The 18,708-nt window shown below is 40.8% G+C and overlaps 1 protein-coding gene across 3 annotated transcripts in view; it reads right to left on the bottom strand.

The window, feature by feature from the left end:
* Positions 1–10,587, bottom strand: part of ZNF143 (zinc finger protein 143) — an 80,428-nt gene extending 69,841 nt beyond the window's left edge. For 2 of the 3 annotated variants that reach the window (XM_036892333.2, XM_036892334.2), the window contains exon 1: positions 10,500–10,559. In XM_036892333.2, the coding sequence (XP_036748228.2) occupies positions 10,500–10,541 (42 nt within the window). In that variant the 5' untranslated portion in view covers positions 10,542–10,559. Of the gene's footprint in view, positions 1–10,499 lie in introns of all 3 variants that reach the window. The other variant, XM_036892335.2, reaches the window with a different exon arrangement.
* Positions 10,588–18,708: the final 8,121 nt, after the last annotated feature.

The following is an 18,708-nucleotide window of genomic DNA, read 5'->3' as shown; positions in this document are numbered from 1 at the left end:
CTTGGGTCCTGCCTGGCCACAGCTTTGGTACATTACCCTGTTCCTTGAGGTCTGCTGTTTTCTCCAGGTGTACGCAGTCTGGCGCCGTCCTCTTGGTCTCTCAGGATTAGTTGCGCCAGCTATATTTTCTAATTGTATACAGTTTTAGGAGGAAGCCTCTGTCTCTCATGCCACCATCTTTAATCCATTCTCGTGTCTGATGTACAACTCTTTAACAGAATAGATCCTTTGTCCAAAAAGTACAGTAAATAGGACACTAAACATAAAGAGTTAAAACATGTATCTCTAGTCAGAAATAACTACTTTTGTGGGTCTCATATTTACAAAGTACTTTTCAGATCTAACAATTTCTTTGACGAACAGCACTGAAGGGCCATAAACATTCTCGGGCTCTTCCAATCTCCCCTGCACCCCCAACACTGTCCATCAAACATGTTTTTTTGTTATGGTGACTATTTAAAATATTTTCCATTTGCCTCAAACCTCCTACTCCCCACTCTGTCTCCTGCCATTCTCCCACTTTTCCCCACCACCTGATTTTCAGCAAACTAATCAGCCCCCAACATCACAGAAAATACAGAAGTCATCAGAGAGGAACTCTCTGCCAACAAATCTATCACTTGCCTGCATTTCCATGCATTTTTTCCTTCTCTCCCACTGTACTACCTTCCAACAAGGTACGCCTTATCCCTCCAACCCGTACTCGGCCTTTCATTTGTTGTTCCTCCTCAGGGATCTCAGGGACCTCTTCTACAGTCTCTTTCTCTCCCAGTTCCTTACCTTCCCATCAGTAACTTAAACACAAATCAAGCAAAATCTTACATCTGACTCAGACAGTAGTCTTTCTTCCTTATCCTTATCCTCCTAACTGCTAGATTTCCTTAGCAGATGTTATTAAGAATACTTCTAATTTCCCACTGCCATCCATCTAGTTTCTGTTCCTATCTTTATTAAAGCTGCTTTGGCTGGTCATTAATTTTCACTTTAACATAAAGTTTAATGGCCATGACTAGGTATTTATCCAAGAGAAAAGAAAATATATATCCACAAAAAAACTTATATGTAAGAATTGTCACAAACAACAACAAATGTTGGCAAGGTTGTGGAGAAAGGGGAACCCTCCTACACTGCTGGTAGGAATGCAAATTAGTTCAACCACCGTGGAAAGCAGTATGGAGGTTCCTCCAAAAGCTCAAAATAGAAATACCACTTGACCTAGGAATCCCACTCCTAGGAATTCACCCTAAGAATGCAGCAGCCCAATTTGAAAAAGAGAGATGCACCCCTATGTTTATCGCAGCACTGTTTACAATAGCGAAGAAATGGAAGCAACCTAAGTGTCCATCAGTAGAGGAATGTATAAAGAAGATGTGGTACATATACACAATGGAATATTATTCAGCCATAAGAAGAAAATAAATCCCACCATTTGCAACAACATGGATGGAGCTAGAGGGTATTATGCTCAGTGAAAGAAGCCAGGCAGAGAAAGACAAGTACCAAATTATTTCATTCATATGTGGAATATAAGAACAAAGGAAAAACTGAAGGAACAAAACAGCAGCAGAATCACAGAACCCAAGAAAGGACTAACAGTTACCAAAGGGAAAGGGATTGGGGAGGATGGGTGGGAAGGGAGGGAGAAGTGGGGGGAAGAAGAAAGGGGGTCTTATGATAACATATATAATGTGGGGGGGGCAGGGGGAGAGCTATGCAACACAGAGAAGACAAGTAGTGATTTTACAGCATCTTACTACACGGGTGGACAGTGACTAATGGGGTATGTGGGGGGAACTTCGTGAAGGGGAGAGTCTAGTAAACATAATGTTCCTCATGTAATTGTAGATTAATGGTAACAAAAAAAAATCATATACTTTTTACTTAATTGAAAATTAAATTCGAATATCTGGTAAAAAAAAGAATTGTCCATAGCAGTTTTATTCACAACAGTTCCAAACTGGAAAGGCATCAAATGTTCATCAATAAAAGAATGGATAATGAAGTTTGTGATAAATTCATACAATAAAATATTACCTACTGATAAGGAGGAATAGATTAACTATACATACAATAAGATACCTAACAAAAATAATGACCCTCAAAAATATTATGCTGAGAGAAATAAGCCAGCATATCATATTATTCCATTAATATAACTTCTTTTTTTTTTTAATTTTGGTATCATTAATCTACAATTACATGAAAGACATTATGTTTACGAGGCTCCTCCCTTCACCAAGTCCCCCCCCACCATTAATATAACTTCTAAGAACAGACAAAATTCCTCTACAGTGGTAGAAATCAAAATGTTGCAAGGTTGGGGTATTGAGTAGAATGGAAAAGAGGGAATTTTCTGTGATGATGGAAATGTTCTATACTTTCTTTTGAGTGATGATATTCTGAATGCAGACAACTCATCAAATGAAACAACTCAAGTTGTACGTTGTATGAACATTATATATCAATTTTTTTTAAGTTTTAAAAATGACCAAATGTGACAGCAGTTAAAAATAAAAAAATTACATTACAGAGAATTTTCAGTCTTATCATACTTGATTTGGATCACTGACTCTTATCTCTTATTTGGAACAGCATTATCTTGGCTTGGCTTCTGTGACATCCACATACTCTTTCTCCTACTTCCTGCTTTAAGCCTTTTTAGTTTCTCCTATTGGTTCTTAAATATTGAGGATCCTCAAGTTTCTGTCCTAGTTTGTTCTTCCATTTTTATGCACTTTCCTTCCTGAGTAATCACAAAGATTTTACACAATTTATAAATTCTGTAAAATCTATTTCTCTTAAAAGCTCCTGATCTATGTATTTAATCACTTACTGGCCTCAATAACCTCTATGGACTAGTCACCTCCATCTCAACACAGTTTTCCACAAAATTCTCCTTCTGTATTTTCTACCTCAGTGATAAATGCAATCGCCAACCAGTAGCTCAACTCTTCCTTATTCTCCAACCAATCACTAGGAACTATCACCCATTTCCTAAATATCTGTCAGATCCATTCACTTCTACTAGACTGTCTTAATTCAGGCTACCATCATCCACTTGATTACATCAACCTTCTGAAATCCACTCCCATCCTTCTCCAATCTGTCTTCATAGCACAATTCAAATGCTCACAAATCTAACCACAGCATTTCTCTGTCTCAAAACCTTTAATACTTTCCCATTTCCTCATATAGTCCAAAAATCATGATTTGGACTCCACTATCTTCTCCAGTAGGGTGGACAACCATCTTGGTTTGCCTAAGAACTTTCAGTTTTGTTTTGTTTTCTTTGGTGGGGACTTTGTTTTAAAAGGGGATAGTCTTGGGCAAATCAAGACAAGTTAGTTGCTCTATCCTCCAGTCTTGTTCTAGCGACAATCTCTTCATATTCTACACTTCAGCAACACTGATTAATATCCTAGCAGTTAATGATACTAATATCAATTAATAATATTAATACAAGTATTAATAATACCAATAAACAAAATGGACAGTTTTTAAAATTTGTCTTTATAAAAGGGAAAATCTTCAGCCTCTATCTTGTCTCTCACCTTAAAATCTGAGACAGACACTATGCAACAGTTGGGCAGATCTCTTGCGAGTATACTATCTTGTCATTTACTTTATGTCAAAATACACCATTTTCTGTCTGAACACAACATATTCCATATCATTAAGATGCACCAATTTATCTTTCCATTCTAATTGGTTTGCCATCTGGACTTGCCTGTTTTCACCAAACCCAGACATCTAGCGTAAGAGTGATCAAGAATCATCCTTGTGTCCTTCATGTAACTGTAGATTAATGATACCAAAATTAAAAAAAAAAAAGAATCATCCTTGTGAAAAGCCTCTTTTTTAAATTCACAACAGGGCAACTGCCAACTCCATCATTTTTATCCTTCAAAACCTTTCTTTCGCATCTCTTCACATATTAACTATTGCAATAACTTATACTGTTTTATGTTTCAGCCTCTCATTGAGTCTAATAACACTGCTAATTATCTTTTGTCTTATATGCCACTCATATTTTTTATTGCACATAATATTGTAAAATTTAAAAATAAGCATAATAATTCCCAATAGCTTAACACATCAAATCTTTTCATTTTCCCTGGTTTTCTTCTCTAATTCTTGCTATCCATATACACATACAACTTTTATAGCACTGTAATTATAGTATAGATGACATCTTGTTTTCCAGCTTTTTTCCATTTCTATGGTTGTCCAAGTTGCCAAACAGTCTTCATAACAATGACTTTAATTCACATTTAATGAATTAATTTCCCTTATAGAACATTAAGCATTTTCTTATTGTTTGGCATATATAATTTTCTCATTAAAAAAATCATTTATTAATTAACATGTTTGTAAATACAGCTTTTTAGGGTAAGGAGGTGGAGTAGATTACATCCTTAAAATAAATTCCTAGGATTAAGATTACTAGCTCCAAAAACATGAACATTTTTATGATTATTACAATTTGCTACCATTACCTTTTGAAAGTGTGCTAACTGTACTGCTGCCAGTGACATAACAAGTATGCTAGCTTTACATCTTTACTGGCACTGGATATTACGCTAGAAGTTCTATTAAAAGACAGATGATTAGTCAAAAAGATTAAAAAAGAAGCATAAAAATGACAAATACCCTAAATATTTTCATTTAAACATATAAACATACATTTTTTTGCCAATTTTTTACGAAAGACCAAGAACTTTTCTCCAAGAATTAGTCTGCAGATTAGTTCGGCATCACCTTTTTGCAAAAATCACTAGCACAGTACCTTCCAGTCTGGGTTACTTTCAAGTGCAAGAAATTAAGATACTTGCAAATGAACCATAAAACAGAAGCAGATCTAAACACTTTTTCCCCCTCTGATCTTTTATAATTGTACTATTTACAGTATTAAGTCCAATTCCTTAGTCTGACATTCAAGCTACTCTCCATTTGGCCCTTACCTACTTTTCTTATTTCATCTCCTATTATTGTCCTTCAGGTCTTTATATTTACCACAATCGAACTACTAAAAAATATATATCCTTGTTGGGTAAGTATCAGGACTGGTATTTTGAGCAGTATATGTATACATGTACAACATACACACCAGACAATGTGCATGCTTTTAGGGAGAATCAGAGAGGTAAGAAAGTGGTCTGGCTTTTAAGAAACTCGTTCCATAGTGGAATAAAGTGAAAACACGTAATTAAAATACAATGTGGGAAAAAAAACCCTGCAACAATTAGGCACTACCTATTAAAATTTTGAATACATATCTTTAACCAAGTAATTCTTGGACATTAAACTGACACTCTCTTAACTATGTAAAATTCACAGTATAATTGCAAAAAATAGTTGACAATCTAAAAGTCCATCAATAAAGATAGGTTAAATAAATTACAAGATATCCATAAATGAAACATACAGACATGAAAAAGAATGGGATAAATCTATATGAAATGGGGGAGCTATGACTAAGATATTTTAAGTGGGAAAAAGCAAACTGTAGAAGAGTACGTATGTATGACCTCATTCTGTTTTAAAATATATATATAAATATCTGTATAATCTTCTATATATATTTAAAAATTCAAGTGGCTACCTCTCAGAAATGGGACTAGGAGATGGGGGGGGAGTAGGGAATGGACTTTAATTTTTACTGTATACATTTTATAAGTTAAAAAAATTTTTACCATCATTTTTAAGGTTTTAAAAACTAGAACTAGTTACTTTTTTTTAAAAGATACTATAAACAGAAGGTTTAACACAGTAAGAAGAGCTAACTGCCTCAGGTATGCAAACAATGAATGAATTTGGGCATAAAAAGAAAAGCAAGTGTTTCCTAGGTGGAAAGAGTAGGAGGGGCAGTGCAGCACAGAGAACCAGCCTTTGTCACTGGCTCTTCCACCGGGACTTTCACCCTCACCACCCAGATCTCAGTCCAGTAATCCTACAGTACTTGCTGTTATTTGGCTGGTAGCCCAGGTCACTTTGAATTGCTAATCATGTTTTCATTGTCATAGATTTCATCTGTATATAGCTTTATTATTGCTGGCATTGTATGCATTTGAATCCTGCTCAGTGCCTGAAGAGTTAACTTGCTGCTGAGCTACCATTTCCTCTTTTGAAAAACTGGGAGAACACCTACCAGATAGATCTGTTGTAAGAATTAAGTGAAACAACGTATGTAAAGCTCTTAGCACTCAAGATGTACTCAAAAAACATGCTAGTTTTCTTTCTGGTGAGGAAAGTGAGGTTTTCAGAACCTTGCTTAAGGCCGAAAGGATTCTGATTCCTGATACCTAACACTCCTCTCTCCTCCCCTATATCCAGTCTGCCCAATTAGACTATAAGCTTCTAAGGTAGGTACTGAGTCCTATGGGTCTGTTATTTCAACACCTAAGATTCTATGTTCAATGCTTATCTAGTAAGTTTAACATAACTCATGTGCAGAGTGCTTTGTAATTGTCCTCCATTATATACATCCAGCTATGCTAACATAATTTCTACAGCACAACTAACTCTTCCTGCTTTTGCACATATTGTCTAGTATCACCTCCTACCTAAATTATCCATTCTACCACCACACCCTCCCATAATGCCCAATTAGATTTATGGGAAAGTATGGAGAAAGTGTATCATCATTTTTGAAAAATCACAGAACTCTATCTCCTTCATAGCACTTACCAGAAATTTCTAAGTGAACTCTAAGTTCCATGATGGCAGGGCCCCCATCCATCCTGTTCACCCATGAATTCCCAGTGCCTACAAGAATGCCTGGCACATGGTATATGACCTTGCTAAATATTTGTTTAACAAATGAATACAATTTGTATGAGATCATGACTAGTTAACTGCCTGAGACAGGATTAAAGATTAGGTCTTCCTTTATCCCAATGCTCTTTTCATTGTGCCTCACTTTTTATAACATGCTATTTTACTGTGTGAATACAGCATGTATGAACTGCCTTAATTTCAATGATTCCAACTTCTTGTGACCATTACATCCATACCATATAAATCTCTGTATTTTCAATACAAGACCAAATGCATTCATTGTTTTTTAGTTAAAGATGAATAGAAATAGTACAATCATTCCTGCTATGCCATATTATGTATAGTACTCAAGATAGGGTATCATTCTAGGAACTAAGACATCTTGTATTTTAAAAGTTCAAGAGGTGGGTACTTGGTAAGTTATTGAGTAACTCAGTTGAAATACTGGGCTTTTGAGCCAATCTTAGGTTCAAGTACCAGCTTTGCCACGTAATAATTGGACAAGTTATTCTAAATTTCAGTTGATTCACCTGCAGAATAGGGATAACTCTGTACCTGATAAATGGTTTGTAGGGAAGATATTAAGTTTCTGTATATATGCAAACCACTCAAAAATTCATTTAACTCAGTGCCTAGCCAAAGTTAAGTGCTGAGTAAAGCAGTATTTTAAGTAGAAAAAACGTGGTTTGGAGTTAAATGTCTGTGTCTACACACTAATGGACAAATTATTTACACAGGGTGCAAAGTTCCCACTACAGGACAGTTTTGTTTTTTTTGTGTGTATGACTTTTTTGTTGTTGTTGGTATCATTAATATACACTTACATGAGCAACATTGTGGTTACCAGATTCCCCCCATTATCAAGTCCCCACCACAACCTCATTACAGTCACTGTCCATCAGCATAGTAAGATGCTATAGAATCACTATTTGTCTTCCCCGTCGCTCCCCCAACATTATGTGTGCTTATCATAATGCCCCTTCTCCCCCTTCTCCCTCTCTTCCCACCCATCCTCTACAGTCCCTTTCCCTTTGGTAACTGTTAGTCCATTCTTAGATTCTGTAAATCTGCTGCTGTTTCCTGCCTTCAGTTTTTTCTTTGTTCTTATACTCCATAGATGAGTGAAATCATTTGATACTTTTCTTTCACTGCCTGGCTTATTTCACTGAGCATAATACCCTCTAGCTCCATCCGTGTTGTTGCAAATGGTAGGATTTGTTTTCTTCTTATGGTACAGCACAGTTTTAAGATGGGATTAGATTTATGGGAAAGTATGGAGAAAGTGCATCATTTTTGAAAAATTTTTTTTCTGTAAGGTTAAGGGAGATTTCTCAGTCTAAATCAGTCTTGAAACCCAAACCATTTTGGTTGACAGCATAAAAAGCTTAAAACATTATCTCACAAAAGCCCTCACTTAAAGTGCAAATAAGCATAGAAAGGTGCAATGACCTATGCAACCCAACTCTTTAAGACTAAAATAAAGCCAGAAACAAAGACTCAGAACTAGGTAAAACCTCAGATTAAAAAAACAAAAACTAGGTAAGAACTTCAAAATTAAGTAATGATGAACACTTTAGGACTCAGAGTTCTCTTGACATGATCATAAACTGCATATACATTATAATTAATAACAGCTGAAGTAATAATAGAGGCACAATTCCCCGATCCAGGTCGTCTTTCCATGAAGAGCACAATAATCCTACCTTCACAGCAATATCCCAACTTGCAGGAAAGGACTATGAACATTTTGTAAATCATGTGTCTTATAAGAGACTTTTATTAAAGAACTCTTACAACTCAATAATGAATAATCCAATTTTAAAATGGGGAAAATTTCCAAACATTTCTACAAAAGAAAATATACAAATGGCTAATAAGTACATGAAAAAAAAGTGCTCAATACCATTACCAATTGGGAAATGCAAATCAAAATCACAAGAGACACCCACTAGGACGACTTCCATTAAAAAAGCTGATAAACTAGTGTAGGCTAGGATTTGGAGAAATGGGAATCTCCTACACTGCTGGTAGAAATGTAAAACGGTGCAGCCATTTTGGAAACAGTTTGATAGTTCCCTCAAAAGGCTGAACACAGAGTTCCCAGATGACCAAGAAATTCAACTCCTAGGTATACATATCCTAGAGAAATTTAACTGTATGTCCATACAAAAACTTGTTAGCTAATGTTTATAGCAGCATTATGCATAATAGACAAAAAATGTAAGTAACCCAAATGACCATCAATAGATGAATGGAAAAATAAAAAACATGTTATGTCCATACAATGAAATATTACTCAGCAATAAAAGAAATGAAGTACTAATACATGCTTCAACCTCGAAGGAACCTTGCAACTATGCTAAGTGGAAAAACCCATTTACAAAAGTCCACAAACTTGTGATTCCATTTACATGAAATGCTAAGAGCCCACAAATCTGTAGATCAGTGGTTGGGGAAGAGGGTGCGGTTAAGGAGCAATAGGGAGTAACTTAATGGGTAGTTTCTTTTTGGGGTGATGAGCATGCATTAAAATTGTGACGGCTGTGCAACTGTTAATATATTAAACCTATTTTATTGCATACTTTCAGTGGGTGAACTGTAAGGTCTGTGAATTGTATCAATAACGTTTTTTTTTTAAGAATAAGGGGGAGCTATGGAAAAAATAGGCACTCAAATAAATACTTGTAGACTGCCAAATAATTAGTGAATTTCCAAGTAGTCAAAATACACCTGGGTAAAATTAATCTTTGGGTGATCTCATCATCTAGCTTCTTAACTAAACACTTAATCAACTTACACTACTCACTCAACAAGAGAAGATATGGAGTATTAGTTTTGCCGTCAACCACAGCAACACGTTTTTAGGAAGATTCAGGACAAAATTGGTCAGAACCTCAAATATACATACAATTGTGATTTAAACAAATTACTGGTTTAACAGTAGTATTGTTTTTCTTTTTGCTTAACTTCGTTAAGTCGGGAGAAAAAAAGTTATAAAAGTAAAAAAGGTGGGAATAAAAATTGGTTCGAGTTCTACAATAAAGTGTTACAAAGGAACTCAACGATTCGTTGACGCTTTGGTCAAAATTGAGAAAAAAAGGATATAAAACGTTTATTAATTTCTAGTATTCGATAAGCCTCAGTGACCCAAAAATTTTTTTTAAAAAGTGAGGGAAACGAGAAATCTGTGCACGATCTGGGTGCGAAGAAATTCTGGGTGCGATGTGCAGGGGGGATCCCGAGCGGGCCCTCGGCCAGTACTGCGGGAGGCGACCCAGCTGGGCCTGCTGCGGCCCGCGGCCCGGCATCCCAGCCGGAGGAGCTTCGCCTCAGCAGCGCCTGGGGACTCTTCGGCGCGGAGGTCAGGCCGAGAAGCGCCGCCAGGCTCCCGAGGGCTCCACCCTACCCTTCTTCACTCCCTCCCCTCGGCGGTCCCTTGAGGGAAACAGGCGGGGCGCGGCGCGGAGAGACAAGGGGGAGGGGGGGGCGTCCTCAACGAGAAAAGCTCCGCCGCCCCAGAGAGGCAGCCGCGGGTTATTAATAAACTTCGCTTCTGCCCAGGCGCCACTACTACGGCCGGCCGTAGGATCTACAGGGCCTGCGGCGGAAGCTAAGCAGCCGGAGTCAGAGCCCGGGCCCGAACTGGCCCGCGCCGTCGCGCTGAGGGCGGCGGCCGGGCGGAGAATAATGCACACTGGGTAAAAACACATTTATATACGAACCTCCGAGAAAATTTTCCAACAATTCCTTCGTCCGACCACCATGCACCAGGACAGGAAACAGCCGTCCGGCCCCCAGGCCCCGCAACCCGCATAGCCAGTCTGAGGCCCGCCCCCGGCCTCCACTGGGCTGTCCTTACGTCACTCACTGCACGCTTCCTGCATGCCATTGGTTCAAATTTAAGCGACACGAAAGGAGACCGCCTTGTCCTAGCCCCCTTTTCGTGACGTTAGCCGGGCACTGACTGACAGCCGGCGCTTTAGTGGCTTGAGCGAAGTGCGGAATCGAAGATCCTGTGTCTGACTGGTTGGCAGAACCGCTCATCTCAGACTGACACGGCACTGCTGACAAGGGAATTATGCCGGTTCTGGGGCCCCAGCGGGAGGCGCCATTTTGCAACGGGGAGGGAGGCTAGTCCTTGCGACTAGGCGAGAGGGACACGGGGTGGCAGGCGCCATTTTCCCCACAGGGGCTAGGAGTTGGCTCTCCCGGTGGGCTTGCTGGAGCGCGTTCTGAAGACTGGTTGGGCTTCGCGTAGCGATTGTTGAGTGTCGTCCCTTTGGGAGGGAAGGGGTTCGGAGGGGTAGGAAAGAATTGGACGCCGGACCGTTCCCTGGGGGCTCTCGGTGCCAGCTGAGGCCTTTGGTCTTGGGCGAGGTCTCTGCTTTCCTGCAAGCTGCTATATGCACGTCACTGGCTGCCAAGCTTGCTTGCGCTTTTGCAGTCGCCGGGGCACCACCGTTCGGTGGGAGAGTGATCCTCCAGCCTCTGCTGATGCTCTGGCATAGCTTGGCAGCTGGGAGGTGGTCTTGGACTCCAGGGAGATGCTGCGGATGCCTTTGCGCTTTTCTTGTTTAGGTTCAGATTTTGAAGTTGTGTGTGATGTCCACACCTTCTTTCTTACTTGTCCATTTGTGTGTATCGCGAGTTAAAGGAAAGTGAAAAGGATGGGAAAGGCGTTGACTCGGGCTCCCCAAACCTATTAAGAATGAATACAAATTGTGAAATTTATGTAATCTTTAGCTCTCTACCGAAACTTTTTATACTGTTGAAAATACTAGGCACTTCTGGAGTGTTCAGTAAGTATTCATTTGCTTTGGCAACCAGGCTGGTTGAGTAGAGATGAGATAAAATGTATAGACCCAGGATTTGTTAAATCAGACATGCCAGGTATAGAATTGAGGAGTTACTAAGAGAATGACCCTGGCCTGCTAGCTGTAATAGATTTTTGTGTCCTGCTTAACGAAAACTGGATAGAGCTGGATGAAGCTTGATTTAATACTTGAATTGTGATTATAGAATAGCCAAAGGGTTAAATCAAAAGGATGTTAAAGATAGCCAGCCTTATAGCTAAGGAGGATTTAAATGTTTTCATTTACAATAGAGTCTAGTTTGAGATTTTAACATTACGTTTTTGGTGGCTGAGAAGTCCAAATTATTTTTTATGCCCTTATAAAAATGAAAAGTGACAAGTAAAACTGGATCAGGTTACTTGAAACTGAAGGAATTGGCTTACTTAAAACTACTCTGGATAAATTCCCTTGTCACAGGAAGTAGAGAATTCAGATGAAAGGTGTTTTAATTCATACTTTCTTTACATTTCAGATGTTATATCTTTATTTTATAATCAGAAATGTCACTAAAAGAGTCACAATACCTCTGCAATTTAGCTATTTCTAGCTAACTCCAATGCCTTTAGTCTACTTGTTAAAATACTAATACAGAATCTCAAGAGGAATTTTCAGTCACCCTGTAATTGTAGATTGCAGTTACAAGTCATCTTTGTATTCACAGAACTGCTGAATGGTTGTAAAAATGGAATACTGGTGGTAGGTAGGATGCCATAATTCTACCCCAATTCTGAGAGAAACCTTAATTCTGATTTTGTCACAGGTAATGGACTTCATGTTTACAGTATTCACCAGTGACTATAGAAGAGTTCAAATGCACATAGTATTCAGGGCCACCCATAATCCTCATTTTCCCTAAGTCTCTTATCTTATCCCTTACATCTTACTACATTTTTTCAAATTAAAGACTTGAAAATAATCTTACTTCTAATCGGTCCTAGTCCAGGCTCTTACCTAAAGATGGACTGCTTCCCCAGTTTTCTAAATAGTTTAACTTATTTCTAGCCCTTTTCAAAAACTTTCCATCATGTTATTAAAAAGACTTCTTACAGTAACACAAGTTTCTGGAGAATTGGTTGATGTTGGCATATTTATACAATGATATAACCATTAAATATGTATAGAAAAAATGATGCATCAAACTATTAAAAGTATCTCTGGGAGACAACATTAAAGGTGGCTTTACTATTTCTGTAATCTGAATTTTTTATGAATTTGTAGGATATTTTTAATACTAAAGAATTTTAAACCAAACTAGTAGCTTTCTTTCCATTGGGAGCTGTGGCTGTAGCTGTATCACTTGCCTCAGAACCTGTTGCCTCCTCTGCAAGGTAAACCACACTTTCTTCACGGAGTGATTGGGAGGACATGAGAATGTAAATAAATGTAGCACAGTGCCTATCAGAGATGCTTTTCAAGCATTTAAATGTTAGCCCATCTCCAGTTCTCACTTAATGGTCTACAGTAGTGGTTCTTAAAGCCCCTGAACTGCTTTGAGATTCAGATGAAAACTACAATAAATGTACTAAAAAGTTTGCAATTTGATAGGGCTTACGGACCCAGTCCTTGGTTTGTAGACTAAATTCATTCAATTAATCTCACTCAGCTTCTACACTGAAAGCATTAATCAGGGCTTAATTAGAACACTTCTGGAAGTATATGAATAGGATATTTAAAATATTCCTTTTGATTCTGATAAAATAGTTCTTGGAAACAAATCCTACCATTTGCAACAACATGGATGGAGCTAGAGGGTATTATGCTCAGTGAAATAAGCCAGGCAGAGAAAGTCAAGTACCAACGATTTCCCTCATTTGTGGAGTATAACAAAGAAGCAAAACTGAAGGAACAAAACAGCAGCAGACTCACAGACTCCAAAGGACTAGCCGTAATCAAAGGGGAGGGGTGGGGAACCATGGGTGGGGAGGGAGGGAGGAGATTGAAGGGTATTATGATTGGTACACATGGTGTGTGGGGGGGTCACAGGGAAAACAGGGTAGTACAGAGAAGCCAAGTAGTGACTGTGGCATCTTACACTGATGGTCTGTGACTTGAATGGGGTATGGGGGGGACTTGGTAATATGGGTGAATGTAGTAACAACAATGTTTTTCATGTGAAACCTTTTCATAAGAGTATATCAATGATACCTTAATTTTAAAAATTAGCTCTTGGTATATATATGCTGACACAGCCTAGGTAATAAATCAACTGATGTTAGGAGAAAAAAAAAAATTTTTTTTCAGTAGCAAACCAAGAGGAAAATACATTCTTCATTTACAAAATGTTACAAATTTTCTAAAGCACCTGAAAATTCCAGTTGTCTCTTTGAAACTGGCTACCTCCACCAGCTATCATTCTGGTTTCTAGTTAGATTTGCTAAATCTGAAGTAGAGCTATTCCAGACCAAAGGAAAATCAAGTTTCATTAATACACATAGTAGGTCTACAGTGTTTCAACAATAGAATTAAGTAGTGGGCGGTTGTAAGTCCAGGGAAAGGAAAGCCCAGGACAAAATACCTCTAAAAACCGAAAGCAGCCAAAGGGAGAAATAAAGTTTAAAACCTGTTTATTGCTTACAAACTGCAGTCCAGCGCCGTCTCTCTCCTGCTCCTGAAGGAAGCAAGCAAGCCAGCACCTCCCCTTAAACTCTCAGGTTCAGACACACCCTTGGTTACCCAGGTAATTACCCATTGACATGAAGATGAACTTCTCTCCACCCCTGAGAATATGCAAATGCACTAAAGCCAAGCCAGATACTCTGGAAATGTTACAATTTTACCCAAAGGCCACCCCTCCAGAAATCTTGCCTTACAATCTATTTGTTCCCCTTTTTCTGCAATGGTCCCGGGGCAAGAAAACTAGAGCATTGTGACTAGAATAATGGCATAACAATAGCAACAGCAATAAAGTCATGATAATCCTCAAACCAGAGGATTCAGCCTATGCAGCACAAAATATGTTTCTACATGTGTTTACTTATTCCTAACAACCATGTTGCCAAACATCAGACAAAGTCAAGCATCTCTTTAAGCATTTTTTTCTTGACAACAACACAATCATGATAATTCTCAAGCCAGGATTCACCTAGGTTCAAAGTTCCATGCAGATTAAGTCCATAGCTTGTCCATTCCATAGGCAGGCAGTAGCTGTAGCTGAGGGTTCAGAGCAATCATCACGGGGCAGCTGCACCCAGGGGGCGCATTCAGGCCACAAGGACTGTAGGAGAAAATAACCTTAAGGTCAATAAGATACATGTTTTAATGACACCAGCATAGGCACATCTTGTCCATCAGGTAGGGTACATGAAAGAGAGTGGTCTTGTGATGAAACAGTGGCAGGAATGGGATCTCGTCCTGGTCTAGTATACCAGAGCTTCACCCCTCTCCCTGTGGGAGTTACAGATGGGTCGATATATAGGGCCATGGGAGGTACATGCAGTGGTCATAAAGATAAAACAAAACTTCCCCACAAGATGCTCATACATTCTGGACATTTTGGGTACACTACCATGACCTTTGGGAGCCATTCAGCTGTTATTCCAGGAATACACAGGAGGCCAGCTTCCAGGCCTTTCCCCCAAGGTGCCAGAAGGGACAGCCATCACTGGTCCATGTGTCAAAATGTCCAGGGCCAGGTCCATTCAGCAGTGTCCCCAGGGCTTAATGCAGTAGGGGCTGGCAGCAGGACGTTGCCCTGCTGGCCATATCTTGGCTTCAGTAACTCTTCTTTGGTTTTGACATACAATTGTATAGGAGAGGCAGCAAGGTGTGTGAGCATATCCACAGGGCTCAAAGCTCCTTTACATGGCTTCTCATTCAAACACTGCATCACTGTCCATAGGTGAACTGACTAACCCTGCAGACTATTGGTGTCTGACTTCAGGCCAGATTTCAACAAACTGTTGTACCTCTCTATCATGCCTGCTCTGGTAGGATTATATGGTACATGAAATTTCCATTTTATTCTTAATTGCTGCACCCATTCTTGTAATGTATGCCCAGTAGAGTGGGTGCCTTGATTGCTCTCAGTCACCTGCGCTGGCTGTAGGCTGCAAAAAGATGCTCCAGGCCCCTGTTGGTGGTTTGCTGATCTGCACAATGTGGAGGAAAAGCAACCAATAGTCCAGTAGCTGTGTCCACACAAGTCATGGCATACCGATATCCTTTTGATATGGGTAGAGGCCCAATATAGTCTATTTGCCATCTGACAAGAGGTATTGGACCCCTTACTATTGTCCCATGTTGCTGTGGGACTCAGTGTAAGCCCCTCTTAGAGCACACAAGGCACTCCTTCTGGGCTCTTCAAAGGTCAATGGCAAGCCCCACTGACAGGCTACAGCCCACATTGTCTTTTGCCCCACATGCAACAAATGCTGGTATAGCCATTGGGCCACATCAGAGGCAGGCTTTCCTTCTAGCCAGCGCATCTGGGCCAATGTGTCTGTTCCTCATTCCCTGGGGATGCCAAAGGCAAATGGTCAGTCACATGATATATGGTAACAGCCATAGTCTGACCAGAGGCCCATAGGTCTTGCCATAACTTTTGCTCCTAAAGGGGTCAGTGACCAACCATCCAGTTGGCATGATACCATGTCAGTAGCCTCAGGGTCAAGCCCCAATAGATGGTCCAGCTGTCAGTGCAGACAACTATGGGGGAGGGCTCCTGGGTGATCACGAGCCGCACTGCCCGCAACTCAGCCCATTGACTGCTCTTCCCCTCTCCATTCTCCATCCATATAGTCTGTCTTAGGATGGAAAGCCACAGCCCTCCAGTTTGGGGGCTGTCCACAACTGGAGCCGTCTGTGTACCAAGCACCTTCAGGTATAGGGCCTTTCCCCTCCTGATAAGGAGTCTCAGCTACCAGTGACTCAAAAGCAAGTTCTTTCTGCTTTCCACTGGTATAGGTCACTGGCCCCAATAAGCATTGGAGTTCTCCACTTAAGGGGCTAGTAGAGAGGGCACTGCACTGCTGTAAATATGCACCTCATTTGGCCAGTGTAGGTGTCTGTGCTATGCCAATCCATGGCCTTTGGGTCCAGTCTTGCACCCACCCCACAATGGGATAGATGGTTATTACCTTGGTCGGAGCTGTTCTGGAGATGGGCTCCATAGCCAGCAAGGCATGGTACACAGCAGTCAGTTACTTCTCTATCAAGGTGTATCCGACCTCTGTGCCAAGTGCGGGATAAACACTCTCCAGTAGCCCAAAAGACCCAAAAACTCTTGTAATACTGCCACAGTGGTAGGGGTGGGGAGAGCCTGGAACTTGTCTGTAACTGCTTCAGGAACAACTTCAGTTTTACCCGACCAGACAACCCCCAAGAATTTCACAGCCAAACCAGGTCCCTGAACTTTGGTGCTGTTCACAGCCCATCCTTCTTCCTGTAGATGTTTTAACAGTCTAGGAACTGCCCCTTCTAAACCTGAAAGAGAATCAGATGTGAGCATAATATCATCAATGTAGTGATACAACTGTACTATTTGCAGTTTCTTCCATGTGGCCAGGTCCTGGGCTACAAGCCCATGACAGATGGTGGGATGTGGAGGTACCACTGTGGAAGGGCAGTGAATGTCCACTGCCGGCCTTCCCACATGAAGGCAAACTGTTCCTGATTTTCCTGTGTTATGTCAATAGAGAAGAAAGCATTAGCAAGGTCTACAACATAATGGTATATTCCCAATTCGTGGCTGAGGGTGTCCAGAATGTCTCCTATAGAGGGAACAGCAGCATGCAAAGGGGGTGTGACTTTATTCAATCCCCTGTAGTCCACAGTCATATGCCAGGAGCCGCCTGGCTTTCTCACTGGCCACACTGGGGAATTAAAAGGACTATGACTGGGCTTTATGATGCCCATCCTCTCCAACTCCTGTAGAGTTTCTCCAATTTCCTTGTGCCCCCCAGGCAATTTATACTGCTTAATATTTGTCACCCACCGAGGTACAGGCAGAGCTACAGGAGGGTGCTTAGCATGTCCCCTCAGAACTGCCTTTAGCACATGTACCCTCAGTTTGAACTCACCTGCAATGGTCTGTAATTACAGGCCCTGTGGGATATTTACCCAGGAAATATACTCAGGGATGGGAGAAATGTACGCGGTATACTCCTTTGGGGGTAAACACCCTACCCCCAATGAGATTTGGGCTTTCTTCACTCTAATTGCCTTACCCCCATAGCCATCTATCACAGCAGGGGTCCCAGGAAAATGCTCAGGGTTGCCATGAATCAAAGAACACTCAGCTCCTGTGTCCACGAGCACCAGGACACGTTGTACATTCACAGGGGACCAATGAATTGCTAATTCTACGTGTGGCCTCTGGTACCCACCATGTCCCTCAAGGTGGGGACCTTGATCCTCCCCTCAGTCGAACTGCAATGCCCAATCATCCTCCTGTGGAGGTGAGGGCTCAGGCAAACCCTGAGTACTGTTTCCCATGAAGTTTTACAGGGACACAGGCCAGGCATGAGGCCTTGACTCTGGTTTCCGTCGTGGACCTCAGCGGCTTGAACTGCTGCTCTGGCTTTAATTGGTGCCACAGTTCTAACAATATTGTTGGGTTGCCCATTGAGTTTTTCTTTCACTACGCCGGTCTTTATCAAATCAACCCACATCTGGATCCTCCAGACTTTCATGGGGCATTTTGCACTTCTCCTTTCAGTCGTGGCCCGTACTTCCCTCCGTGCCCTTATTGTTTCAACCTTCCCCAGATCTGCCAAAGTACAAGTAGCCTCACTTATGGGTTGCCCTAAGTGGGGGGCAAGAGTATTGATTAGGGGCCCAAAGATAGATGTGGGACCTGTATGCAGCACAAGATTTCTCATTCCTATAGTGAACACCTCTTCATCAGGGCCCTGGGGGTCTATATTATAGATGATATTTTTCATACCCAGTACCTGTTGGAGCTCGGCATACATTTTCCAACTACTGGGAAAATATGGTAAATTACCCTGATTAGGCCACACTATCCTGATGGCAGCAGTCAGCCATTCCAGGAGTGTCTGATTTCCTGAGGCATGACAGGCATTTTGCAACTGCTGCCGGAAGGAAGGGTGAGTCTTCAGGGAAGCCATTCTACTCAATT

The sequence above is a fragment of the Manis pentadactyla genome, chromosome 9, assembly GCF_030020395.1.
Source record: "Manis pentadactyla isolate mManPen7 chromosome 9, mManPen7.hap1, whole genome shotgun sequence".
Taxonomy (NCBI): Eukaryota; Metazoa; Chordata; class Mammalia; order Pholidota; family Manidae; genus Manis; species Manis pentadactyla.
The sequence above is the reverse complement of the archived record's forward strand: the minus strand, read 5'-3'. Positions and strand labels throughout refer to the sequence as shown.